Raw genomic sequence first — 27,217 nt, 5'->3', positions numbered from 1 at the left:
CTCGTGCTCCCACGGCCGTCACTCAAGGGGCTGTGCTGCCTAAAGCTCTTCACGTCTCCTCGCTGTGGAGCATGAAAAGATGGTGAACTTTGTCTTAATGAAGTGGGTTACTTTCAAGCAGAGGCCTCTTAAAGAAGAGCAGCTGTTGCTAGCCCTGGAGCTCCTCCTTCCAAATTTCTTTGCTTGGTGCTGCTCAGATGTGACACTTGTGTCATTACAGTGCAGTGGGATAGGTGGAGAGGAAACAAATTGCTTTAAAGATGAAGGCAAACACTGATTCTCTCCTCACCTCCCTGCTCCTCCTCCGCCACCAATGAATCACAATTGAAACGATACACGATGCTGTTCCCGGCAGGAGTGAGTCTTTATAGAAGGTTTCTGCTCCGCGACAGGTCACAGAAGGTGACTGGCAGCTTTGCAGCATGCTTTCCCCCCGGCGGGTGATACGGTAACTGAAGGTGATGGGAGCAGAGTGCCAGCTCTGGGAGAGCAGAGTGCGGAGCTTTCCTGGTCTAAAGAGGGTGCTGCGCAGACATGTACGTTGCCCGAGCCTGGACCTGCTGCTGGGGCCATCTCTTGCAAGAATTGCAGGGGGATTTTTTAAATTTTTTTGAAGTTTTCCAGAGTTTCAAGCCTTGGGTTTGCTTGCCATCTGGTAAGGAGAAGCATTTTCAAAGCCTCTGACTTCTTGGTCCTGCAGGTGAACTGATCTCCTGCTCTCTGGGACAGCCTGCTTCGATGTGACCAAGTCCTGGAATTGTTTGAGGAAGGGGGAAACATCCGCTTGTCAAAACAAGTGGCGAAAGAGGTGATTTCCCGCGTCCTTCCCCAAAGCTGGTTTTCCATGAGTCAGTTGTGTGGTTCCTTCCCGCGCGCCTGGGTTGAACCCGGGAGGCTGTCGCCATCGAGTAACCTGTCTGGCTTGTCCTTGTTGTTTGGCCAAAAGAGGGGATAACCCGAGTGCCTTCCCCTGCCCCCCCCCCCCCCGGTGAACGTGGCACCTGGGGAGGGTGAGCCCACCCAGCTCTGTTCATTCGGGGTAACCCCTGGCAGCGGTGAACGTCGGACCCCGATGCGTGCTCTTGTGCGTCCCGTAGGCTCCCAAGAACAGGGAATGGCCCGAGCCGGGACCTGAATTCCCACCGGCTGGGCTGGCAAACACAGAAGAGACCCTGGGGACTGACTTCCACCCCGCAGGCTGCAAATTGGGTTAAGCGGTGTTTGGCCACAGTACCGGTTGCAGCTGGTGGAAATGTGTGTTTTGTCAACATCGCTGTGCTGATTAGAGGCAGGAGTTGTTTGCAGACATCGCTATGGACACTCGATGGCTGCTTTGTGCCAACACAGAAGTTCCCGCAGAGGAGATAATTTGGATCAGCCCTGGCTGGTAGAAATGGCATCTGTCTCAGCGTACCCTGCGCCATCAGCCCGCGGGAACGCGGGCGAGGCGTGGGCCTCTCCCCAGCCATTGCCCCTTTAGCAGATGTCCCGGGGGCAGATAGCGGTGGCTGCCAAGTGGCACTCAGTTCTCCGAGGATAAAAAGAAACCTTACCCGAGCGCAGGGGCTGGATGAAGTGGGCTGGTTAAAGCGTGCGGCAGGGTGTGGGCTCGTGATTTCGGGAACAGGCCTGCTGGCTCAGATCCCCCATCCACACGGATGTAGCTCCATAGCTGCTGCTTGCAGCCATCCTCAGCAGAAAGCCCTTGTTCTCCTGCTTCAGTCTGTGAGATAAGAAGCAAGTCGTGGCTTCCAGGTAGCTCTGAGATCAGACGGGATCCCCTCCGGTGACTTCTCCTGCCTTGCTGCTCCCAGGGGAAGGTGACCGTGCGGCTGCTCGAGGCCTGTAAGCGCTGGGTGAGTTCCTCTTGCTGAATCGGCGCAGAGTCCCAAGGAGGGTTTAACTCCGTGGGTTGACTGAATATTCAGCTTTAGCTCCCGACCGGCCCTGGCATGGGGCCGTGCCTCTCCTGGCAGCATGCACAGCTCTTCTGCCACCGGGGATCAGCTGTGCCAGTACAGAATGTGCTGTTGCACCTGAGACTTTAACGTTTTCTTAAATAAAAGGAAATCCCGTGGGGGATCTTACTTTGCTCCCTCTGATCACTGCTTGGGGCTGCCTGCTTCCAGGGCAGCCATGAGATGCAACAGCTAGAGGGTCTGTCACCAGACAGGGCACTTCTCCCCAGTTATTTAGGATTAACTTCACATCCAAACCTTAAGCAATGCCACACTGTGCCAGTGTCGCACCGTGCCTGGCAAATGACGTGCTTGGGTACAGCCTGGCCTGTCAGCATGCCTGGAAGCAGTCTCATGCCCCCCAGTGGGGTCGGTTCGGTTTGGAGCCAGCTGGTTTTGGCATGCCTCTGCCCTCTCTCTTTGAGGCCATGGGGCCTAACGTGGTTATCGCAGAATAATTTTTCCATGCGTTTAATGACTTTCTGGGGATAGTGCTATTGCATCTTTGCTGTTCAGAGGGCTGCAGGGAGCGTGCGTGAGTTGGGGGCGATCACCCACCTCGGGGACTGGTGCTCACAACCATCGGTGCTTCATACTGATGGGCTCAGCGCTGGTTTCCCTTTCCAGCCACCAAGTGCTGGGACTGAGGGCTCGCGTAGGAGGAGATGTCCCTTGTGTTGCAGGCTGCAACTGTTTTAAGCGGCGAGAAGAGATGCAGTTGTACGACAGGGAAGAATTCAGAGAGGTGCTGGATGTCCCTGAAGGTCTTTAGGAGGTGGCTTTGCTGACTGACTATGGGGAATAGCGTTTCTGGCTTTGATGCCAGTTTATAACTCAATGCTGGGAAGGTCAAGCATCCGCTGTATGCTGTTTTCCCCCTCTGCGGTGGCGACGTGCTCGCCCTCCCCAGGGGCATCGGGGGGAGCAGGCTGGGGAGCAGAAGGGCAGGCTGGCGGCAAGGAGTAAAATGTGCTGATCTCAGCATTAGGGCGACTGCTTTCATTTCTGGGGACTCATTTCTCCCTTCTTTCATCTTTGCTTCTCCCTGTAACTGCCTGATCCAAGTCTTGCTGCCGTGCAGCCTTCCGTTGTGCCTGCCTGGTCCTGGGGCACAGCAGCATCTTGGGGTGGTAGCGGTGACAAAAGCTGGGTTGGAGAGGAGTGTGCTCTGGCCCTGGGGAGAGACACACAGCCAAGGCCGGGTTATTCTGTCCCCTCACTCCTAGCAGTAACAGTGTAGTGAGCAGCTGTCCCCAGTAACGCTGGTTTTGCTGGGATTTCTGTAATTGCCCTGCCCTGCCCTAACACTAGAGTGGGGGGAGCAGGGACTATCCATCCACAAGGAAGGATTTCGCAGGCCCTTTGATGAACACAGGGCAGATGGGGTATTTTAGACCTCTGCCTGCTTGTCAGGTGAATCCTGGCTCACTTAAAATCAGATAGGTATCAGCTTTGGTGGGACCGGAGCTGCTGAGCAGCTGAAAGGAGTAGGGTCCAGAAGCAGCAGCTGCAGGGCACAAAAAGTAAAAATAAGGGTGTGGAGCACCTCCCGAAACACTGAGTTTCAGGGCCCATGGCATCGCTCTCTGCACAGGGTCCTGTGAACAGTTTCTCTGCTCCTGCCCGCCCCAGCCATGCTGTGGGATGCTGAGGCCACAGACAAGCATGCACCCTGCCCTCTGCACACTGCAGTCCTTCCTGTGTGCTGTTATTGCTGACTATCCATGATTTAAATTTTTTTCCTCCTCTATTAAAATACAGAACATCTCACTGCAGCCAGCATTCACCCTGAAAGTCCCCTGGGAGAGATTTGTGAGTGGTAATGAGAGCATGGGAGCCTTTCACCTCGAGGTCATCTCTCGGCATCCAGCTCCCTGCACAGAAAGCGCTGACTGCATTTTGGCCGATGCCCAGGCTGAGAGCTGCTGCTCAGGAGCTTTTTCTCTTGGCAATTCGTGGGCCACACTCATGACACCGGTGGGGCCAGAGCTCCAGGAAGGGAGACCTCCATGTTCCTTCACAAGGCACGGTGCATCGCCCGGGGCTGCGCCGGGGCATCCTGGGGGCAGGAGCCCTGCTGCTCTTCTCAGTCCTGTGCTTGCAGTAGAGGTGTGAAATAATACCAAGTGGGTTAAGGCTTTGGGAGACAGAGAGATTACCCAGGAGTAATGGGTCCCTAGTCCCCACTCTCCCCTGGGTCTGCCCAGCTAGAAGCTGGGAAGCAGTGGGAGCATGAAGGGGTGGGATGGGGATGGCCTGTTCCCCCTCCTGTGCTCCTAAATCCTCGCGGGTGTCAGGTCAGAGCTTCTTGCGGTTGGTGACGCCTCCACTGATGTCCCTTCCAAGCACTTCTCCAGTCTCCTCCTGGGCTCCTGTAAACCCCTGCCTTCACAAATCTTCCGCCCTCACCCTGCTTGTACCAGCGTCAGCCGAAGGGTTCCTGCCGGAGGGGTGCTGTGCCCCCCGGCTCTCCCCACGGCATGGGCCTCTGTCCCCATGCCCATGCTGTCCCCTTCCCAGGATGTCGTTGCTCTCCTCCCGTCCTTTTCCGCTCCTAACACGCTCTTGTAAAGTCGCGGGCCTGGGCCCGCACGCAGCGTCGCTCGGCGCTGGGGCAGAGGAGGAGGATGGTGGAGTCCTTCCTCCTCCTGCAGTCACGTGCGCCGGTGCCGCCGCCGGCTGCCACCTTCGACCCCTGGCAGCCTCAACAAAAGCAGCGTGGGGCTGCGCCGGCACCGCCGCGGCGTGCGCCGGGTAATGAGCAAATCAGCTGGTGGCCAAAGTACAATTACAAGTCGTCGCTGGAAGCTGCTCTCTTCCAAGCGAGCTAATTGAAAATACACTGAAACCGTTATTAGTAATTACAAGGTAGCTGGCATTCTGCAGGGGAGGGCGGCGTGGGACGTGCAGGCGGTGCCCTTTAGCAGGACCCGGGTGGGTGGAGGGAGCGTGGATGGCGAGGTCCGGCGAGCCGACCTGGGGACCCTCTCCGCCTCCTTCCCCGGTGGCTCTCCCAGGCTCCCCACGGATGCCAAGGAAGCGGGGACCTTGGGAAAGGAGCAGCTCTGAGAGCGAACCAGTTTCTGGGACCGAGCAAGGCTCTGGTTCGTACTGGGGGAAACCTGCCTCCCGTACCGGTTTACTCCCTTCCTCCTGGAGCCTCCTCCGGGCTGAGCCCATCACGTGCCCCGGGGAGGGTCCAAGGTCCAGCCGCGCAGGGGCTGTGGAAGCGAGGGCTGGCAGCCTGCTGCAAAATGAAGCGCCTGTTCTTCCTCCTCGGTGTCCTGCGGCTCCTTGGTGAGTATGCCCAGGGCCCGACCGCCATGGTGAGCGGGGGCAACCGCCGGACAACTTCCCCATTTCGGGTGTGCTTTTGGCAATTCTGTTTCGGAGCAGAGCTGCGGGCTCTGTCGCTTAAGGCGTAGCTGTAACGCAAATGGGGAAAGGTATTTCCAACCGGACAGAGCGAAGGCAGGGGAATGAGGCTGGGATTAGTGTATCATACCCGCTGCACCTCCCCAGGTTGAGTTTTCCTGCTCTTATTTGAAGCCAGCAGCTCTGCACTGCAGGACGCATTCTCTGTTGAATATGCATGTCGCTTTGATGTTCAAGGACTGCGCTTCCCGGGAGACAAGGCTGATTAAATAGCACGCTGATATTTCCAGGGCTGGGGAGGGTGCAGGAATGCATCAGCGCAGCTGCATGGGGGAAAAGGCTTTGCATCAGGAGATTAACCTCCGCGGCCCCAGAGCCCCCGGCCGGAGGAGATGCCGCCGCTGCTGCGGCCGGGTCAGCACAGAGAGCCATCCCTGCGTGTGGTGTGGCACGAGCTCGCTTGACACAACACCTTGCAGCTGTGGGAGCGTGAGGCGTGTGTGCAATGGGACCAGCTGAGCCTTTCTGCTGGAGCTTTAACCTTTCCGTTCCCTGGTTTTCCAGGACAGGAGGGATGCAAGTCAACCGCAGGAGGGACAGAACAACTTGCAATTACCATCTGGGGGCTTTTTGCTTTCTTAAGCTCTTTTTGACTCCAAGTCAGCAAGGTGTTTGTGCCCACAACACTGCAAGCGGCTGCTTGGGTCCTGTTCTTATCGCTGTTACAGGCTTTTTCCCTCTCAGTGGGTTTTAAAGTGGATATGGGGCAAGGGGGAGTTTGCTCTGCTTGAGGGCCCCTTCAGGCAGCTGAAAGCGGTGGCTGCAGCCCGGCGTGGGGCTGGGGGAGCCCATCTGTACCTTGCACTCGGGTTCCAGCCCCTGTTCCTACATTAGGACTTCCATTCTGGTTAAAAATACATCATTTCCTCTTCGCCTGGACGTGGCTACGTACAGCAAATGGTCTCAGTGGTGCCCCTGGCAGAGTCAGACAGTGCAAATTACACTCCAAGACGATTGTTGTTTGCTGATAAAGCCTCTGCAGAGCCTATTTAGCACAACTGGCCACATCCCTCCCCATCATTTGGACTGGCAGGGCCCAGGCTTTCTGCAGTGCACCTCCCTCCATCAGCTGGAGTCTTTCAGACCTCCCTCCCTTCCCCGGGTCGGGGGGTCCCCTCCTGCCCCCTCTCCATCTAACCTCCAGCGCCCAAGTCCCACTCCCCTGCCTGGTCCTCTCCACCCCCAGCTTTCTATGTATTTTGTAGTTCTGTGGGTTTTTCCCCTCAAGAAAATGATGATGATCTGTATTAAGAGCAAAGGTTGGCTGGGTTTTGGGGTTTTTTTCCTCTTTTCTGTCTCATAACTCACTTGCATGAAGCCATTTAATTTAGGCTGCTGGAGGTTCATCTTCAGCTGAGTGTGCATCTCCCAGCCAAGCCTGGGCAATGCCAGGCCGGGAGGCGTGCGGCTCCGCTGCGCTTATGCAGAGCGGGGTCGGGATGGAAACCCACCTCTGCTATGGCCCATCCCTGGCCAGCGGCCTCATCCCTGCGGGGACCCATGGGCAGACTGCCGCCATCCTGGCAAGCCCCATGGGGAAGACCTCTATTTCCCAACCTGCCTGTGCCTCAGGCTGCAGGACACCATTGAATCCTCCTCCTCCCATCCCAATCACATGAAACCAGCCCATATTTTGTGCTACGCATCCCATAGCAAATGCCTTTTCTCCTCTCACCCTGTCTTCATGGTCCTGCTGGCTCTGCATGCCCGCTCCGTACCTACTGGACACACCAAGGTCGAGGGGTCTCTGCATGTTTGATTAGTCCGAGTGGCAACAAAACCCACTGCAATTAATGCTTAGGTACCAGGTGTATGTTAGTCTTGCCCATTGCTTGCAGGACTTTCCTGCCTTCTCTCTGCCTGCCAAGTATTTGTCCCTTGCTCCTCTTCCTACCTGGGTGGGTAAAAGCCATCACCCAGCCAAAAAAATCCCTTGTACAGAGAGGAGGGCTGTGACTGCTCAACTGGGAACACGCAGGGGTTGCTCCTGGGTGGAAAATCCCCAAATCTGGCCTGAAAAGACTAACCCATCCCGTAGCACATCCCAGAGAGGGCTCCCAGTGTCTCCCACGGACTGGGTTACACTGGTTTCCCTGCTCCTCCCAGCTGCTGCAGCTGCCGTGTACAAGCAGTGGATCCCCAACACCAATTTTGAAACCGCCTCCAACTGGGAGAAAGGCAGAGTCCCCTGTGCCAGCGACGTGGTTCGTTTTGAGAAGAACAAGGTATTGGCCATTTTTATGTTATTTTAATTTTATTTTTATTTTAATTTTTTTTGCAAAACGCCGTTGGGCATTCAGAAAAGCCCTTTACCTGCCGGGGGAAAGCCTGCTTTTATTTTTCCTTTTCTTATAGGTCGTCTCAGTCTTCGTCGGGTCTCCCCATGCGCTGACGGACATGGTAAGGCAGCGTCTGGCGGCGCCGGGAGGGTGGGCAGGGGCAGGGCTGGCGCGGGAGCACTGCCAGCCAGGTGGCACATCCCCCTGTCCCCCCCTCTCCAGCGACTTCGACATTTTGCTTCAGCCAGACTCGCTCAGGATGCCTCAGCTGGGACAGGGAATGAGAGTCACAGCAGCCTTGGGGGGTCTCTGCACTGTGGAGCCAAAAAGCCATTTTCTGGGATTATTTTTTTTTTATTGGGGGTTACAGCGGGAAGAACCCTAAAAACCACTTTCATTTGGAAGAAATTAAGTTTTCCTCCCCAAAGGAAGGTTAAAACCCCCTCTATGGGACTGAGGCCTTGGCAGCAGTTTGCTGAGGAGCACCAACGCACGGCATTGCCGATGCAGAGCAGGCTGTAGCCCTGGGCAGAGGCTAAGTGAAGCTGACATCAAAAGATCTTGAAATGAAAACAAACTGTTCTGGGAAATCCCAAAATGTTGCTCAAGAAATTTTCTTTCAAGTGCTATTGGGTTTTATATTTTTTCTGTGGCATTATTAGCCTGGCTGTGGAAGGACGGGCGCAACACCCTGCCGAAATGCATGTGTTGGGTGAGATAAGACTGGGGGGGTCTCGCCTCGGAGGGGTTTCTGAACAGCCCAGTGTCCCCAAAAAGAGGAGCCCTGCCCGGAGCAGGCCACGTGGTGTCTCGATCCCTATGGTTTGGAGGGTCAAATTTAAGAGGGAGGAATTAAAGGGAAAAGCAAACCCGCTGTCCCAACACGCTGGCATGGGACAGGTCACCGGCAAGCCCCATCCCAGCACCGGGACAGCATGAAATGGGCTGGATTCCATTTGCAAAACCTCCTCCGCTGGACAGCATGAGCTTGTGGCCATGTTTTCTCTCTCGGTTTTAGGGTGGCATTGCTCTTTTATCAGCCATTAAATCCAAACAAGCCCTTGAAATTTATGTGGTGTAATTTGTTCAGGCTGTCTATGCCACTAATAGTTTTGATGCTTTAATAATGCCATGTGCCACATTTAATCCCTCTACAAATATTTGGAGGAGTTACTTTATTTATATGGCATTTTAAATATGAATTTTAGAAGGAAAGAATGTACTGGGGAAATACGTACAAATATAATGTAATAAACGACGTGGAATTTACCCAGAGAAGAAAAGAGCAAAATATCACTCCAGTAGATTTTATTTTACTTACAGATGAATGTATAATATTTCTAAAGTACTTTCATCAGAGGCCTGCAAAGTGCATAATTGCAGAGCAGCGTTATTCATTACGGCGTGAGCCTTTCCCAACCAAGCTAAAGAGCCGAGCTGAGCAGCCCTGCGGCTGGCTGAAGGAGAGGGAGGCACACCACCACCTTTGCACAGCTAATGACGCCCGTGGCTGTGCCGCCGTGCTGACCGTCCGACGGCTGCTCGGGTGGACGTTTCCCATCACGACTGAGGGATGGGGTCCGGGTGCTGGACTGGCCCCCGACTCATCCCGATCAAAGGATCCAGCGGTCCTCGCGGGAGCTCCTGGTGACCCTCTGCTACCCCAGGGTTTCTCCAGGGCCCTGCTGCTGGCAAGCAGCTGCGTGGGCTCCAGGGTCGCAGTGAATATTCTAGGCCCACCGCTGTGCAGGAGGAGAGGAGGGCTGGGGGGCCCACAAGGGAATAAATCACGGCAGCAGCTCCGGCTGTGAGAGTGCGGCACTGCTCCCCTCCAGCCAGGGGCTCGCCCCACTGCTGCACCGAATTGCACCGCCTGTGAGCAGCCAGGCTCGTCCCAGGCTATAACCCGTACTGCAGCTCACACCTTTCTTCTGAGCATCACCGCCCCAGCGATTCACGATAAACTGTCCCAGCAAGTTTCCTAGCACGGTGGTTAATATTTCTTTGTAATTTCAGCTCAGCCACTTCCCTCCTGTGCGCTGCCATGCTCTGTTGTCACCAGGTGATACGGGGACTGCCAAGATTAGGGATGAAAAAAGAATGAAATCCAGCACCTGAGCTGGTCTGCCACTTGTGGGGATGGCGTGAAATTTGGCAACTGGCTGGTTAGAAAATGAATTGGTCGTGAGGCTTTTTGCAGAGAGGCTGGGCTGCACCTGTTGGGCTGCTGGCCGTGCTGCGCTGGAGCATTAATCACTTAAATCAGTAGGAATACATTAAGCTTTAGAGTCGCCATGGAGATGCGTTACAGCCTTTGGCCAAAAAAAAAAAAAGTGCGTTGCTTGCTGTAGTAGCACAGGAGGAAATGCAGGGCCGGGGAAGGGGCTGGGCTCCCGTTGACTTTCATGAGGACAGTGCCCACCATGGCGGGTGCAGGGGGGGATGCTCAGTGCTGGTGCCCTGCCAGTGGAGGGGGTTTAAACCCTCTGGTTATGGCTGCGCTTCCATAGGGAGCCAGGCCAGGGCACGGCTGTGGCTGCAATCCTGGCATTTGCCCTGATAACACCAGCCCTGGTGCAGTTTGTGCCCAAGCTGGCCAGCACCGCAGCGTGGGCCAGGGATGGATGATGCCACTTGCTATTTTTGGGGTGGCAGGAGTCGGGTTTAGCCACGTGGGCAGAACAGCCTCGCTCGACCCCCGTGGTGGCAGGGTCAGGGCACTGGCCGGGCTTACTCAGCAGCACCGATGTCACTTTTCCAGCTCTGCCCCATCACCGAGCCCTGCCATGGTGGCGGCAGCTGCCCGTACCTCTTCCCTGCCCGCCTGGTGAGGGGCCACAAAAGGCTGGGTGAGGGTTGGGAGCATGCAGGGCACTGGGGTCTAACCAGGGACGCCTCGCCCAGCCTTATATTTTTAGCTGCCTAATTGCAAGAGCAGAATGTACTCAGCTTTGCTGCAGGATGCTCCCGCTCGGTTCCTGGCAGAGATTGATCTCAAAATGCCAATTGCTCTCCAGGGGTACCGGCTCTAATGAATTGCCACAGTTTGTGCTCATCCCAGGCACCGGCGTTCCCTCCCCCCTGCTTCCCAAACAGCAGGGTAACGAAACACCCAGAGAAGGGATTATTTTTCCTTCTCCTGAGATGAAGGTAAAAAATTTCATGGGAGTGCGTGTGTGCCAGCACATAATTACAAGCCCAAATCCTGCAGGCTTTTCTCCGGCAGCATTCCCACTGAAGGTTTGCCCTAGGAAAAGAGTGCGGTAAAACAGCCTTTTACAGTCGCCTCCCCAAGTTTATTCGCTCCTTGCAGGCTAGTTTCCAGCAGGAGGAGTTATTAAAGCCTATGGTGGCCAGAGCAGCTTGCCAGCATCCCGGGCTGGAGCGGATGCTGGGGCAGGTCTGGCTGGGCGGGTGCTCCGTGGACCGGCTGCCTGCATCTCGAGCCGCTTTCCAGCTCGCTCTGACCTTGTCTGTGGAGGCAAATGGCTTTAAGCCTCTGTGCACCTTCTGCATCCATAGCTCAGGTGTCTTGGGCTGGTTTACCTTAATGTGCTCCCTGAAGGGCTCCCAACGTCCCCGTGTCTCCCCGGGACAGCCAATTTCCGCACCCTGCTGGGACCTGTTTGGCTCCGCATCTGGAGGTGTGCGCTGGGAGGCTGCAGACAAATTAATGGCCTTTTGAGGCCCGTTGCTTTTTTTATCCCCCCAGTAAATGGGGTCTGCGGGGTAGTTTGGCAGGGGTGTTCCAGCCAGCACCTGCGTGGGATGGCCAGGAGCTGCGGCTCCTTTGTGGGGATGGGCAGGAGTGTGATGTTTCGGGAACCCGATGTGCCAGGCTACCCTTCTGCCAGGGGACATGGTGGCAAGGCCAGCTTGGGCAGGCGATGCGGGGAGCCCGCACCCTGAAACGCAATGTAAAACGTGATGAGCAGACACGGCAGGGAACCAGCTCCTGCGTTAATGACAGCGTGGCCACACTGCTGCCAAAGGACCCTCCTGCCTTGCAGGAGGGGGAGGCAGGGGCTCAGGCAGGGGAGAGCAGCCAAGCACCTCGTTAGCTTGCAGGGGGTGATGCCGAAATGGTGATGTCCCACTGGCGCACTGCTCCTTTGCCTGAGCCCCTGCCTGCTCCGGGGGGCAAAAGCAGAGGGGCAAGTTATTGCTGGGAGCAGAGGAGGGCTGGTGGGCATCTTCTGCCTGCCGCCAATGGGTCCCACAGAGAGGAGCACTAGCTTCTGTGCCCTGCTCTGCACTGCGCCAGCCTGCCTGAGCGTGGGTTTCATGGGGATAAAACCTGTATTTCTTGCCTGGTTTCCCCGGGATGCTAAAGCCCCCGCTCCTCATGGGGGCATGTGCCTGGGCAGGGAGCTCTTTGGGCAGCAACATCCTAGCCCAGCAGCAGGTCACCCTCCTCGGCTCACCCAGAGATCTCAGGGTGGCCGCAGGTCATCCTGCCTCACTGGCCCCTCTTGCCAGGGGTCTGGAATAGCTGCTGTGGGGTCGGGGGCCATGGCGGGGGCAGGCCAGATCTGGCAGTGGGCTGGGGGTGTGGGGTGGTGTGTGCGGCCGGGGGGAAGGAAGCCGGCCCGCGGATGCAGGTGGGAGCTTTACCCAGGCAGGAAAGCAAATAAATGAACCCCTGCTAACAAACCTAAGAAAGCCCGTGGCAAGCAAGCCCTTGGCAATGCTCCAGAGCTGTCAAAAGGGATTCACCTGCAGATGAATCTGGCCCTGGGCCTTCAGCCAGCAGCTGGATCCCGCCCAAGCGCCCGCACGCCCAGCTGCGCTCAGACCCCCCGGCTCCAGCGGGCGTTGGGAAAACCTCCCTTATTCCCACCCGCGGGCAGCAACGGGCAGGGGCTGCCTGCCTGCTGCCCCGGCTGCCTGCTGCCATCTGCGGGCTGCCGCTGCCCCAGCAAAGCAGGACTGGGAGAGATGATACAGAAATTGTTTTCCTTGTGCGTTAATGCCTGCGGTGGGTTACAGCACTCCACGTTGGAGAAATAACCCCCTCGCATCCTACCGCAGCGGTGTTTTTCGATGAGGTGCCACCAGCACCAGCCCCGAAGCTGGTCCCGGGCTGGGTGCCGGGCGAGGGGATGTACCCGGGAGCCCTGTGCAGCCCTGACGGCTACCGACCTGCTCGCTGGTGCGCCCATGGGTGCAGCGCTGCGGAGGCCAGCGCGCCCAGGCAGTCTCGGTGTTGCGTGATAGGGATGGTGGCACCGTCTCACCAGAGCAAGGAATTCAAATGTGTTGATGCTGCAAATTAAAACAAGGCTGGGGGAATAGCCGGCTGCAATCATGAGCCTCGCTCGCCCGAGTTCAAAGCAGAAGTGCTGCGTTTTTTCCTGCGCTGATGACAGTGACACGCCAGTCACACTGCTGCTGTCAGTCATCTCAGCCCAATGCTCATGAATCGAGCAGAGCCAGGACGTGCCAGAGGCCAGTTCAAAGCCACCCACTTCAAAAGCTGACTCTCAGGCCTTTGCTGTTTTTTTCTTCTGCGTTTTGGAGGTTAGTGTCATTTTCACTTACTTACTTACACACTAGGGCAGTGGGGTGTCTTCTCAGTGAGTGGTGCAGCGCTGGAGTTGCAAACGTCATGACTTGGGGCCGAGAGCCACATGGGGTCTTTCCTCTCTCTTCTTGCTGACTTTTTGATGAGAAAAATGATAACTGTGTTTCAATTGTCATTACACTTGATAATGATGACCGAGGAGATAAGTCATTTACCGGTATCAGGGATGGGAAATGACTAATGGGACTCTAAGCTTGCTGTATTAATGGCCCTGGAGTACAGGTTGGCAGGAGCAAGGGAAAGCAGATGAAACTGCCAGCTTTTTGGCTCTGCTCCTTTGGTACATGTCATTGCTCAGTTCAAAATGTACTTGGAAAGTGGCCCAGCCTATATGCCATTTCTATACTAAACTCCCAAATGCAGAAAGCCACTGCCCAACCGGAGTCTCTATTTGTCCTCTGCAGTGAGCTGAGATGCTTAACTTATGCTAGGAAAAAAGAAAAAGGCAAATTATTTATAAACTAGGATCCACTGGACAATGGAACTACTTCTGAAATGCTGCCCAGTGGTGTGCATCTTGGGGAGGGCTGGTGGTGAATGGGCAACAGGTCTGCCTTGGTGGGCAAGGAGCCGTAGCTGTTGGGGCCAGCCTCAGAAATTCCTGCTATGAAGCAGAAGTACAGGGCTCTTCTTGCACTTTGTGTCTGTGGAGATGAGGTGACTCCATCCCCTGGCTTGCGTTGTGTTGTGTTACATTTTAATTCCAGGGCTGGGGCTAACAGCGTTTGGGCAGTCCCAGAGTGTGAAGAAGTGGGGCTTTCATTTCCCTGCCACGCTCATGCTCACGTGGACAGCTTCCTCTGGGCTTGGGAAGTCCAGCCAGCCTGGGGTTTTGGCCCCAGTGGTGGAGGGGGTTCTCCGGTGCTAGCTGGAGAAGCTGCATCCTCTCCAGAGAGCCCAGAGGCCAGTGTCTCTAGAGCTCTGCACAGGCACCGCAGGCGTGGGGCAGGTTTAGTGTGAGGCATTTTCTCCCACCTCTCCCCGTGGGCAGGATTGGAGCCGTGCACTGCTGACCCTGTGTCTGCTCCGCACCCCGTCCAGACCCCGCTCACCTGGACCCTCCCAGGCACAGGAGGACGCAACCTCAGTTGGTCGCTGGACCAGCATTTGCGCATCTGTGCGTGCATGCGTGTGTGTATCTCTAACCAAGCAAGCCCACCTCATCCCCGCTCTTGCCACACTGAACTCAGCCACGCCATGTGAATCCTTACCGGGTTTTTCTTGCTCTGCTTTGTGCATAATGCGTGCACACAATGCTCTTGCATCGCTCCCTGGAGCAGCGTGAGTGATGCAGCTTGCAAATGTAGGCACATATTTGTCTAGGTGTTGTCTCTGGCTTTTTTCTCCCCCCTAGTTAATTTGTGAAGATCCAAATGAACAACCCCCTGGACAGGAAAGCTCGTTGTGTCCTGCATGGCCACCGCAGGGTGTTTGGGAAGCTCTGACCCACAGCCGTTGTCAATGTGTTTGGTAACTTACAGGGGAAAGAGCTGCCAGTCAGGCAGGGATTTCCCAACCTGGTGGTCTTGATCCAGGCACATCACTCACAAACGCTGACTTTTGCAGCCTGGGAAAGCAAGCAGAGGCCAGCCAGTCGTGGCCCTGCTGTGTCACCCATCCCTGTCACCAGCAGCTGCTGTCTGATTCTTCTTCCTCCACCCAAGATCCCTGCAGCTATGGGCCTGAGTGCCCACAGGTGACTGCTGGGAAGAGCTGGTACCCCGCGTCGGTGAAACGATCCACTACGTCCCATCCAAAATCCCACCCTGAGCAGCTCAGCTGGACCCCAGCAGCCAGCTGGCCACCCTCCCTGCTTGGCCCCGTCATGCACCCCAGGCTGCAGGGTGGCAACCTGCAAACTGGGCAAGAGGCAGCGGTGAGGGGCTCCAGCCCGAAATGGCCCAGCGGGTTTGGGAGAAGGGACTTGGCCGGCAGTGCTGCTGGTATCTGCCCTGGGTGTAGGTGTTAGCTGACTGCTCCAAACTGTTCCACTCCCCAATTCATGCATGGGCTTACAGGAAAACAAGCCAGGGCACTTCTGAAGTGAAGCACCTTGTGAAAGAAGTTGGTAGCATAGACCTTGCCCAGCAAAAAGCAGGCCAAGTCCTGAGCCTCAAAACATCACTAGACACGGCTTTTATATCTGCAGCTAAAGGGCATGTTGTCATTCGTATCCCAGCAGACCTTTCAGCCTCTTTCAGTGCTTCAGTATTGGAAAAATTGGCTTTACTCAAGAGTAAGAGAAATTCAGAGAACATGATGGGGTGGTTTCCAGTTAGGCGTGACACATGCTATGGTCTCCTGGAGCAGGGTCCATAGGCAAAGGCTTCTTCCTAGCCGGTGGGGAGATTCCATACCCTTGGGGCAGATGTTGCCCAGACCTCAGCTATTCACCTCGTCATCCCCTCTTGTCCAGCCCAACGTACGACATCATTGCTGGGTCTGAAGCAGATGGTGCACAGGAGCACTGCAGGGCTCTTCTCAGTGTCAGCCGCCCTCTGCTCTCCACCCTGGCTTCTCACAGTTCCTGAACCAAGAGGGGGACCTGGGCTATGGCCTTCAAAGCACCACACCACCAAGGCACTACACGTCTAGACCGCTGCCTACAGCTTGGGGGTGAGGAGCATTTTGCCACGTCCACCCCCCCACCAAGGCAGTTCCTGTGTGGGACAGAGCATCCTCAGGCAAGACCGCCCCAAGGACAGAGAGCTATTGCAGCCACCCACAGCAGTCATTCATAAGTCTTGCTTTCTCTAACCTACATGCATATTTAAAGACCAATTAAGTAGACGAAACCTTAAAATCCCATCTAACGTGCTTCTGCCTGAGCACAGGATCCAGTGCATCAGCGTAACGCAGCCCTGGAGGGCTTCCAGCTGCTCTCTGGGGAGCGATGCTAAAACCCTGGATGGACCGAGTTAGAGGAGAAGGGAGCTTTGAACATCACTCCTTCATATGTGAAAATATTGGGGGAAAACCAGACTTTCTCTCTGGCAGTTTCTAAATGTAAAATAAGATGGGCTGGGCTGAATAACCTATGTGCTGTGAATGAGTTGCCTGATGCAGTCATTTGCCAAGGCCTGTCTCGGAGTCGGCGGTGCCAGCTGGTGACCTGGGTGGCCACGGCTCCTTGCTGAAAGGGCTCCCGTGGCAGAGCTGCACGTGTTGATGTTTGTCCTTGTGCCCACGAGCAGAAGCCTGGCTGAGCTGAAGCCAGGCAAGTGTGGTGACCCTGACTACTTGCCAGTGATGTCCTACCCAACAAGAAGAGGGTCTAGCTATGGCAACTTGTGCCAAATGCTGCTGTGTGTTCTCCTTAGCTTGTGCTGAGTGCGAATCTACTAGCTGACACCTCACCAAGCATTGCTTGGGCCCCTGAGGTATTTTTTGTGGGGCAAGTGCAGCCCCCGGAGGTGGGAACCCATTAAGCGAGGGGACCTCTGGGCAGTTGCGGAGTAAGGTTGGGTTTTTTTATGGCATACCAATGTATAAAGGCATTCCTGAGCTGCTGGGAGTGTGTGCAAAAGGAGGAAGGAGCTGTCAAAAGAGCTTATTTTGCTTTTACCGTGTTCTTGCTTCCCTGAACGCTTCATGTTTTTCTGTGTTACTGGAAGATAATGTCAAACTGCCTCTCCACATCGCAGCGTCCCCATCTGTAAAAACGGGAGCTGATACTTCCACATTAACTTGGGGCACGGCGTGGGTAACTCCTAATGACTGTAAAGTGCCTTGGAGACAGCAAGTGTAATAGGCAGCCTAATAATTAGCACTGTTATTTGATTACAAGCCTGGGTGGCTGGCAGCGGGATCGCACAGTAATACTCTGAATCCCTTCGTCTAGTACCTGCCCCTGAATGGAGAATTCGTGCTGGCATCTGGTGCAGGATTTGCAGCTTTCGATGGCAGCTGGGATCCAGGCTGTGACTCAGGTATTTTGTGGCCAGAACAGTCACCCCATCAGCCCCCGATTAATCATGCAAATTCAGCCCAAACACTTCTACAAAGGTCTTTCCTGTCCCACCTCAGAGCAAAGTGAATCACTCCTCTTTCTTTTAATACCTATCTTTTCTTTGATGACATCCCTCACATCAGATCTTGTTTTCCTGCTAGATCACCTGTCTTCTAAAAAAGTAATTATAGTAGGGAAGCCTTTGAAGTTGTAGCAGAGAGGCAAATATTGTTTGTATTTTACCCTGCCTATTAAGCATGTAGCCACATCAAAGCCCTTTTATTTTCTTTGCCATGGTATTTCTAAAGAAAACCGTTTAGGAATTACACGCCGGTGAGCTGAACCGCAGCCATCGCAGCGAGCTGGCCTTTGGCCCAATGCGCACAGGCATTTCGGTGTGAGCGCATCCTTCCCTCCTCTCTTAGCCTCCAGCCCAGGTTTGCTGTGACTGAGACAGCAGGTTTGTTTCATGGGTGCCTGTTATTAGCCTGAAAGCTGTTTGCTGGGGAGATGTATTTTGGGTGTTTAAGAGCTACCTAATGCTTTCAGTGGCAAGTAATTTTTTAGTTCGGCTGCAGGAAAGGAAGAGTCAAAGTGGAGTGTGTGTGCCTGCGTTCTGACTAGCAAAAAAAGAGAAAAAAGGAAGAAAAAGCCCAAATGGGTCTGCCCAGAGGAAGGGCTGTAGCATCAGGCTCTCTGGAGCCACTCCAAAATCCTTCATCCCTATCATTTTTCTGCTTTGGAGCTGTTTGCCCCCCATCGGGGAGGCTCTGGCATCTGTGCTTTGCACTGGGCTTTTCCTGCTGACCATGTGCTGCTCCCCTGAAAACAACAGGCATTTCTGGGGCAACTTTCACAAATGGATTTTTTTAAAGCATGATTTTAAAACAAATGCCAATAATTCAGTCGATAAACGCCCGCACGCTTGTTGAATTGGTAAAGATTCAGCTGTTGGGCAAGGGTGAGAAGGAAACAGGGCACTGCGTGATGATACTAACTGTGGCCAGCAGGGAAATGGTTAATAGTTAAGTAATTAATGGTTAAATGGGCCACTGGTTTTGGGGTTACCCACTGCAGGGAACAGGGCTGGTCACGTTTCTGCAGGCCTGCCAGGCTGCTTGGGAGCTGGGATGTGAATTATCATACCCATTTTTATCGAGTTTAGCTGTTATTCAGCATTTAGGGAGCTGGCTTACTGCCTAACCGTGAGGGTGAGCTTTAAAGAAGGGGGAAAAATGTCCTGTGGGATCTGGGGCCAGAGGCCTGCAGCCAGAAGTGGGGTCCGGGCTGAGCTGCTGAGACCCCAGCCCTGAGCACAGGAACGCTTCGCAGAGCTCCGGGACGTGCCTGCGGCAGCCAGGGTGATGCCAGGGCCAGCTCCTCGCTCCCTGCCCGCAGGGCGAGCTCCTCCGCTTCGGTTTTACCAACCCAGATGCATCTGCTGGGGCTGCGGATTTGGGTCCGGGTCACCCTCAGCCTTTCCTGTTGCTTTTCCAGGTGCGACAGTGAGGTTCGCTGATGCTGAGCACCACGCCTGGTTCGACCCCACGCTGTGGCAGGCCGTGTCCCCCGACAGGGAGCTGGAGCCAAGCGGGCGCATCTTTTCTGTGGATGAGGAACGCGTCCCGTGCCGCTACGACGATGTTATTTTCCAGCCCGAAACCTCCTTCCGGGTAAACGTCGACTCATCGCAGCGAGTGATTCATCTCCGCAGCATCTCTCTCATGGGCCAGGTAATGAGGGGACGAGGAGAAACCAGCTCAACGCCTCCTCGCCACGGCCCCAAAGTAGGTCAGGAGAGGAAGGACCAGCCGGGGGTGGAGGAGCGGGGCTGAGCGGGGAGATGGGGCACTCCCACGGTGCTGCAGCTTCATGGGCTGCTGCTGCTGCTGTGGATGGTCTCGACGATTTTTTCTCCTTCTACTGTTTTGTTATGGCCTCCCTCCCCACGGTGTGGGAGCACAGGCCACCTCACTATTCGCGTTAAAAAAAAAAAAAAGGCCGATATGCACGGGTCAAACCACCTGCAAATGGCATCTTCTCTGGCACCCAGGGGCTGCCCCTTTCCCAGGCACGTGTCCGCAACCGCGCTGCTCGGGGACTCTTGGGGACACCTCGCTCCCGCCCCCGACCTTAACATGGCCCGTGGCTCGGTGATCGTCTCCCAGCTTTGCTTCAGTACTGTTCTTTAATTGATTGGAGGGATAATTATGGAAATGCTGGCAGCCTGCTGTGCTTCAGCCCGGAAATCAGGCGCACAACGAGCCCCGTCCCTCGCCGGTCGGAGGAGTGAAAGATCACAGGCGCTGCAGCAGTAAACACAGGCTCCTTCCAGGAGTGGGAGACGTGGCAGACATTTTACACGTTATTTATTATTTCTACTGCTGCGCTGCCTGGGATCTGCCATTTCAGGACCAGGCATTAGGTAAGTGCTTTTTGAGTAATAAACTCAGTCGGTGTCCAGGCGGGTGCAGGCGAGTCTGGACAAGGCAGCACCCCAACGGAGCTCACCTCGGGGACACGTAGCCCCAGGGATGCAGAGGTGGATGGTCCTGGGTGCTTGGAGGGATGCCAGTCCCACTGGTACCTGGGGACTACCCCATGACACATCATCCACCCCCCCAGGGACTGTAGCTGGCTGTGCCCCAGGGCAGAGGCTGCTGCTGAGCAATGAGGTGGAAGAAGAAGGTGCTTTTTATTTTTGTGATTGTAGCGTATTTCCTAAACACTGACCTTGTAAGCTACTTTGTCACTTCGTAGCCAGCCCACTCCTTGCTCTGTGTGGGGTATTTTCACCCCAGGGCATGAAAAGTTCTTCTGTTGTGCCAGGGCACGGAGGAGCCTCCTGTGGAAGACAGAGGGTGGGGGAATTACCGGCGGCTTGGCAGGACAAGGCTGGTCAGTCCAGCTCAGCCTTCGCTAATGCCAAGCCCGCTGAAACGCTTCCCAGATTGAAGGAAAATACCTCAGATCCAACCCCTTCCTCCCAGTAATTAAAAGCTGATAACTTGAATTCTCTGGGCCAGCAGAAAGAAGGAAAGCAAGAAGAAAAAGAAGCCCAACCATCTCATGATTTATTTGTGGTCCTTTTTTCTGGTTTTAAATTAGAAAGGTTTTTTTTTTCTGTTGGCCCCGTGGAAAAGGCTGAATGGATGTATTGGCAGGATTTTCCTGCTGCACTCTCTGCCTGTGATGGGGCTGCCCCAAGCTGGCCGTCAGATGTGGCACCAGGCGTCCAGGTGACACGGCCAGGTGCCTGGGGACAGCACAGGGACCTGGCTGGGGATACTCCTCCGCTTCGCTGCTCTTCCCTGTGCAGGAGCTCAGCAGCCCCGAGGCCTGGGCTGGGTACCTGCGGGGTCCCTCTGCCCCGCTGCAGTTTCACGGCAATGGCACTCTCCGGGTGACGGGCACCGGCTGTCCCGACAAGTCCGGCTGTGCCTGCGGGAACGCCCCGGTGAGTCTGCCCATTGCAATTTAGGGGGGGCTGCCATTGCAATTGGCGGGGCGAGGGACTGACGCTGCCCTGCTCTCCTTTAGGATGGCCACCGCATCTGCGCGGCCCTGCTCGGGGCGTCGGGGAGGCAGTGCCCAGCGCCAGCGTGCCAGAGCCCTTTGCAGCCCCTTGGCCACTGCTGCGGGGTCTGTGGTGAGTAGGAGGCATGGCCCTATTCCTCCTCCCTGCTGTGCTGGCTGCCCCAGTTCCCTTCCCCTGGCTCCATAAGGGAAAGCTGGGTGCAGGGGGTGCTGCTGGTCGTGGGCTGAATTTTTGCTGTATCACTGCTCCCACGGGTCCTATCTGCGGGTCTCATCCGCAGTTCCCATCTGCATCCTAGGTGCCACCCTCCCAGGGCATCTCTCTGAAGCATCAGCCTGTCTTTTGGGAGCCTGTTCAGAGTTGCAGCCCTTTGTCCCTGCCTCTGGTTTATCTTGTCAGGATGTCACAGCTCGTCAAGCTAATAGGGCTCTGCTGAGTTTATGCAGTGGAAAACACTCAGATGAAATGCACCTTTTTCACCATAATGTTAGCTTTCCAACAGCAAGTTTGTTTCATTTCATTTAAAATAAAAACATGCAGATTGACAGCGTTCCCTCTGCAACGGGCACTTCTCCATTAATCTGCCTGGAAGGTTGCTAAGGGGAATTTTTCATGCACAATTGTACCTAGATATTTGGTATATCATATTTGGTATATCGTACCAAATCCATTAAAACGGCACCATATGTTTCTCTGATGTGCTCCTAAAAGCAGAGCTCCTTAAAGCCTTTAGGAGAATTTCATATTTCAACAAATGCTTACTTGCATTTTTTCCAAGGAAAATATTTGACTCAATGACTGCAGTGCAGCGGTATGGGGAGCGCAGGTGTCCCCCACTCTCCGCCTTCTCCCCAAAGCCAGGGTAGCGTTGCTGAATCACAGCCTTGCAGCCCCAAAACTAGGTACATGCAAAGCTTCCTGGAGGGACACATGGGGGAAAGTTTTCCAGGGAAAGCTTCTTTCCAGAATATGGTGGAAACCAAAAGCCTTTCATCAAACCCAGTAAATAAAAAGACCAGCGAGGGAGGGAGAGGTTTCTTGGGGCACCACTGCTCAGGCGGGGCTGTGGAGCCGCCCCTCCTGAGCCCAGCCAGACCAGTTGCACAGATATACTGGAGGGTCCCCAGTGCCTTTCGTGGCAGTCGGAGCTGTGCCGCCGTGGCAGCTGTCTGCCCGGGCTCAGTGACAGTGCCACGTCTGTCTGTTTTCGGGTTGCAGGAGCCACCATTAACCTGGATTTCACTCCTGATTTTGACCTGCAGAAGTACCAGGACAGACTGGTCCAAGGCTTGCTGAGCCAGGTACGCGAGCCCGCTGGATTGGGAGGGACTAACGAAACCACCAGCCGCTGGCCACGTCTGCCGGTGACCCGATGCTGGTGGGGCTGTCTGGGGGGAGCATGCGGTCCCAGCGATGCAGGGCGTTCAGCCTCACCCCCCACTAGCCCGCAGGGCTCACCTCCCTCATTTGGCCTCTTGGATGAGCCAGCTTGCCATGGGGGCTGGCACAGCCTCCCTTGCTCCCCACCACAGCCCCGCTGCCCCTCTCAACACGGGGCAGGAACAGCTGCCGGCATGCAGATGGGGAAGGATGCAGGGGGGCTGGCTGGAAACCCTGGTCTAGAAAACACAGGAGGTCAGCTCTCGATAACGTGGGAGGTCAGCCCATGCAGCTGGGATCATGCAAACCTGCAGCAGGGGATCCCGTGACCTCTGGGAGATGGCTCCCAACGCTGGGCTGCTTTTTGATTCCCCAGGAGGCAAGCGCTAGGTGGGTAACCGGCACTGGCCAGCACTCGGATGCATGTTCTACAAGGCATCACTCCACGCTGCTGCTTGTCAGACACAGCATGATATCCCTCCTCCTGGCTGGGAGCTGCCGGGGGAGGAGGCGTGCTCCGAGTTACACTGGGAGGATCGATATCAGAGTATTGCTCTATTGATCCCGAGCTGAAAGCCTGCTGCCTGCCCTCCTTGCAGCCGCACATGTCTTAATACAGCGTTTAATGGGTGTGCTACACAAAATTGCTTTCTCGGCACGCTCACCTCCGCGGGGGGATGCTGCGTGCCGGGTGCTGGTCACAGCTTGGAAGGGAGGGGAGGTATGAACCTCTCGTTCAGGAGACGCAATGGCACTGCAGTAACAGGGATGGCAGCTCCGTGATGGGGATCACATGAAGATTTATAGGTGGGCCTTGCTGGTGCATCCATCGTGGCTGTCTGTAGAGGTGACTGATTTCTGCCTGCCACTTTCATGGGTTTTACGTGTCTCCTTGTGCTTTGAAAAGCCCAAGTATGCCAGCGTGCGGATGGCCATATCCAAGGTGCACAAAGCGCAGACCTTCCTGGGAGTCATACCCCGAAGCTCCACTCCTCTCATCCAAATCGTGCTGATCGATGATGGAGCAGGAGCGCAGACGGGCAGCACTGCGGAGCAGCTGGCAGCAGACATCATGGAGGACGTAGCACAGCACGGTAATGCCGCTGTCCTCGGCGGGTGCCCCGTGGGTGCACCTAAACCCACTGCTGTCCGGAGCTCCTTATCCTCCGCCAGCAGCCCACGTGTCCAGTTGGGTTTTGAATGTCTCCAAGGATGGAGACTCCACAACATCTCCAGGCAACCTGCCCTTGCGATTGACCACCTTTGCAGCAAAACAGTTTTTCTTATATTTAACTGGAATTTACTGTATTTCCATTTGTGCCCATTGCCTCTTGCCCTGTCACTGGGCAACACTGAGAAGACCCTGGCCCAGCACTCCAACTGTGTCTCACCAGGGCAGAGCAGAAGGGAAGGGTCACCTCCCTTGACCTGCTGGCAACCCTCCTTCTCATGCAGCCCAGGATACCATTGTCCTTCCGTGCCACGTCTGGCAATGGTCTGGCAATTGGTGCCCACCAGGACCCCCAGGTCTCCCTCTGCAGAGCTGCTTTCCAGCCAGAACGCTGTATGTAGAGGCAGCCATGTAAGTTGGCAGATGCTGATGAGCATGTAGGTCACAGCCAGGGGACCTGGTGGTTGCGTGGGTAGCAGCCCCACATGGCCTTGTCCCAGTAGAGTCCACCCAGCTGTGTACCCACCCCCTGTCCCCGGGGGAAGGTGATCAACCAGGCGAGAAGTGCCAGACCCAACTGCAGGCTCCCTCTGCCCTGTGCCTGAGTTGGTGTGGGGATGTGTTGCCCTGTCCAGTCCTCACCCCTGTTTCTTCCTGCCCTTTCCCAGGTGAAACACTTGGCATTTCAAGTGGCAAAATGGAGGCGGCCACTGGCAGTGCTTTCAGCAGGCAAGCGGGCAGCCATGCATTGAACAGGATCATAGCGGGGACGGTCTCGGGGCTACTCTTCAGTCTCCTATTGCTTGGAGGGATCCTCTTTCTCTACAGAAAGGGAAAGCTAAGGTACGGGTGAGGCTTCTGCTGGCAGCATGTTGCCAGGCTTCTCCTGCCTGGCGGCAGCTATCATCCCCAGGCTGTCCTTCCAGCCAGGCTGGTGGCAGGAGGCGTGCAGGGCTGCCCAGAGCTCCCATGGTGGTGGGCATGGCCGGGTGGTCTGCTATACCCAACGTTACTAGTTCATAGCATCACAGAATGGTTTGGGTTGGGAGGGATCTTTGAAGATCGTCTAGTTCCAACTCCCCCTGCCATGGGCAGGGACACCTTCCACTAGACCAGGTTGCCCAAAGCCCCATCCAACCTGGCCTTGGGTGCTTCCAATGATGGGGCAGCCACAGCTTCTCTGGGCAACCTCTTACAGTGCCTCGCCACCCTCATACTAAAGAATTTCTTCCTTATATCTAGCCTAAATTTACCCTCTTCTAGTTTAAAATGATTGCCCTCGTTGTTCCTCACAGTTTATTGGCAGTGAGGTAGCTGAAAGGCACTTTGTACTCTTGGACTGGTTCATGGCTGGGAGGACTTGCTTCTTGGTGCCATGGTGCACCGTGTACTCTGGTGGGAGTGGGTGGCTCGGCTGGAGCTCTGCACAGCCTGGTTGTGCTGCCGGGGGACATCTCCTGTTCCTTGTAACTTAGTTTGTAGTCCTGCTGGGGGATGGAGGACTGAAACTGCCAGCTGCTAAATAGAAATGCATCAAAATAATTCAAAGCGCACATCCCGGAGGTTTGTAGCCATGAAAGGGAGTGACAGCATCCAGAAGCAAATGCAGCTTCTGGTGCAGTAGTTGCTCACGCTGCGAGGAGAGTGGTGTGCGGGTCCCGGGGGAGGGACAGTGGGGTGCGCGGCACCTGACCTCACCGCAGCTGCGAGCTGGTCAGAAATACCTTCTCCATCACCTTTTCTCCTCACAGCTTGGAGGCAGGCTCCAGCAGTGAATAGGGCAACACAGCAGCACCCACCGCAGGTGCTTGGGTCACCCACCTTTGCTCCTCGCTCATGTGCCCACCTTCACGTGGGGCCCTGTGTCTCCCAAGGAGGGTTTTGCAGGATTTATTGGCAGATGTATTTGTGTGGGGGGCTGTCCGCTGAGCCGCTGTGGCTCATCTCACCTACTCGACCATGGGCAAACAGGATGGACCCTGTGCTTTCTATAACCGGGGGGTGGGAACTGCTTTAATTTGTGCGTGCAAGGTGCATTGATGACTGCCAGGGCATGCCAGCCATGTTGCAGGCTCACAAGTCAGGTTGTTTCTTCCCTCCTGGTTCCTCCGCCGGGGTTTTCTCGCCGCACAGCAGCAGCTGTGGCCAGGGATGCTTGCCCTGCCACTCAGCACGTGCTGATGTGACATTTCCTAGCAATAAACCCGCGCCTTCGTTTAATTTCTAAATAAAACTCCCAGCCCCATAATTGCTACTTGATGATTTATCTTCCACTGACACTTCTTTGGATGCCGGACAGGCCTTTGAAACCGGCTCCGTCAGCAGCGAGAGGGAAGTTCGTGTAGCTACAGTAGACAGAGCTGAACCCAAGCCCAGGCCACGTCCCCAGCTGACCTGTTCCTGCTGCGTGTCCCCAGGTGGCTTCGGGGCAGGGCCCTTACGGGCAGCGCTGCCGAGCGTCGTGGAGGCATCCGACACCAACAGGGATACTGCAAATTAGGCAGGAGGCTCTGGGAGCTTGCAAACAGTCTGCCTCCATGCAGCGGAGCCATTCTGACCAGCAGCGAACCAGCGAATGTAGCTTGTTTCCACCAGAAAGGGCCTGGGACAGCCTCCCTGCAGATAGCACAGCACCTCCGATCACGTATATAGAGCCTGTGGTCACAGTGTTTACGCATCAGTGGGCTCTCAGGACCTGTGGTGACATCTGCAGACCCACTGCTGAGCCCACCCACACCAGGTGCCTGGTGCAGGTATGATGCTCAGTGACTGGGACCCTTAGGATAAGAGTAATGAAGAAAATAATAGAAGTAGTGATGGTGATTAAGATGATAATATGATAACATGATAAAAATAATGATAAAAGTAATTAGTGCTTGTTGAGACTGCAGTGGGAACAGGTGTCAGCTCTGTGGCAATTCATTTTAGGCCACGGGGGGAGAGTGATGGCTCCAAAACGAAGCCTGTGCTGGGGTTGTCTGCCTCTGACAAACTCCCCTCCAGGATGCAGGTCCCAGCCCTCCAGGTTTAATGGTTTCTGCTGGATGGGGCTGGTTTTCCCTGTGAAAGGGTACAAACATCCCGCTTCAGACAGCCTGAAACTTTGCCCCCATATTTTCCCACCCACCTCTTTCCCCCACTTCCCATCCACCAGTGTTTCGGCTGGGGGAGCTGCTGGGACGGGAGGGGTGCAGGCGGGTGATGCCCGGGTCTCTCCCCAGATTGCCCACCCTGCGCCCGCCCCGGCCCTGGGACGGGGCAGAGGAGACGGCATCCCCTGACCCAGCCAGTGACAAAGGCTTCGACAACCCCATGTTTGGTGTGGTGAGTTGCCGCTGCCCGGGGACACGGGGATGCTTGGGGACGTGGGCAGGAGGCGGCAGGGCCCCAGCCAGGACCCTCTCAAGTGCTGGTGGAGGTGCAACGTGCCCGGCAGGGCTCCTCCTTTCTCCAGACCAGGAGGGGTTTTTGGGATGGTCCCATCCTCCCGTGGGTCACCAGCTCCTCGGCTGCTGCAGGGAGTCAGCACTGGGTGGGTTTTGGCGAGGGTTTTGCTTCACTTCCCCATCAGTTGATTTTCCCTCATTAGCCACTGCAGGAGCCACCGAGCACTGACTGTGGAGAGGAGACACTGCAGGAGATGGCTCCCAAAGACCACCAGGTCTTCTACCTCAACCCTCTGTACGATGCAAGCGAGACGGAGACCTGACGGCGTGGCGGCAGCCACCACCTCCCTGGGAACACTGCCGCCTCTCCAGCCCTCACAGCCCCTCTCATCACTCCTGGTGGGATCTAAGAACAAGCAGGTTCCTCCTGAATAAAAGTGTCCGCGTGGTGAAGGAAACCACAGCAAACCTTCACCATTAGGGCTCAGCCACACAGACACAGCCTCCCTGGTGTCGCTTCTGGGTCTTAAACTGTAT

The 27,217-nt window shown here is 55.6% G+C and overlaps 1 protein-coding gene across 2 annotated transcripts; it reads left to right on the top strand.

Moving 5' to 3' along the window:
- Nucleotides 1-5,096: 5,096 nt before the first annotated feature.
- On the top strand, nt 5,097-27,177 carry AMN (amnion associated transmembrane protein). Of its 2 annotated transcripts, XM_030007272.2 has the most exons (12): nt 5,097-5,255; nt 7,500-7,618; nt 7,749-7,793; nt 17,098-17,185; nt 18,703-18,938; nt 20,525-20,662; nt 20,746-20,854; nt 21,962-22,044; nt 23,031-23,217; nt 23,963-24,137; nt 26,516-26,618; nt 26,884-27,177. In XM_030007272.2, exons 1-12 carry the CDS (start codon nt 5,213-5,215, stop codon nt 27,001-27,003), a joined length of 1,446 nt encoding a protein of 481 aa, XP_029863132.1. In that variant the 5' UTR covers nt 5,097-5,212; the 3' UTR covers nt 27,004-27,177. The 2 variants fall into 2 exon arrangements, with proteins under 2 accessions (XP_029863132.1, XP_040977973.1); XM_041122039.1 differs by lacking the exons at nt 7,500-7,618; nt 17,098-17,185 and having other exon boundaries at nt 5,098-5,255.
- Nucleotides 27,178-27,217: the final 40 nt, after the last annotated feature.

This window comes from Aquila chrysaetos, chromosome 2 (assembly GCF_900496995.4).
Source record: "Aquila chrysaetos chrysaetos chromosome 2, bAquChr1.4, whole genome shotgun sequence".
Classification (NCBI taxonomy): domain Eukaryota; kingdom Metazoa; phylum Chordata; class Aves; order Accipitriformes; family Accipitridae; genus Aquila; species Aquila chrysaetos.
Note: the sequence above shows the minus strand (reverse complement) of the source record. Positions and strands in the feature narration are given on the sequence as shown.

Coding starts and splice junctions, on each gene's coding strand:
- AMN (XM_030007272.2), top strand. CDS start 5,213: ATGAAGCGCCTGTTCTTCCTCCTCGGTGTCCTGCGGCTCCTTG. Junction 23,218..23,962: donor GGAGGACGTAGCACAGCACG/GTAATGCCGCTG, acceptor GCCCTTTCCCAG/GTGAAACACTTGGCATTTCA. Junction 24,138..26,515: donor TACAGAAAGGGAAAGCTAAG/GTACGGGTGAGG, acceptor GTCTCTCCCCAG/ATTGCCCACCCTGCGCCCGC.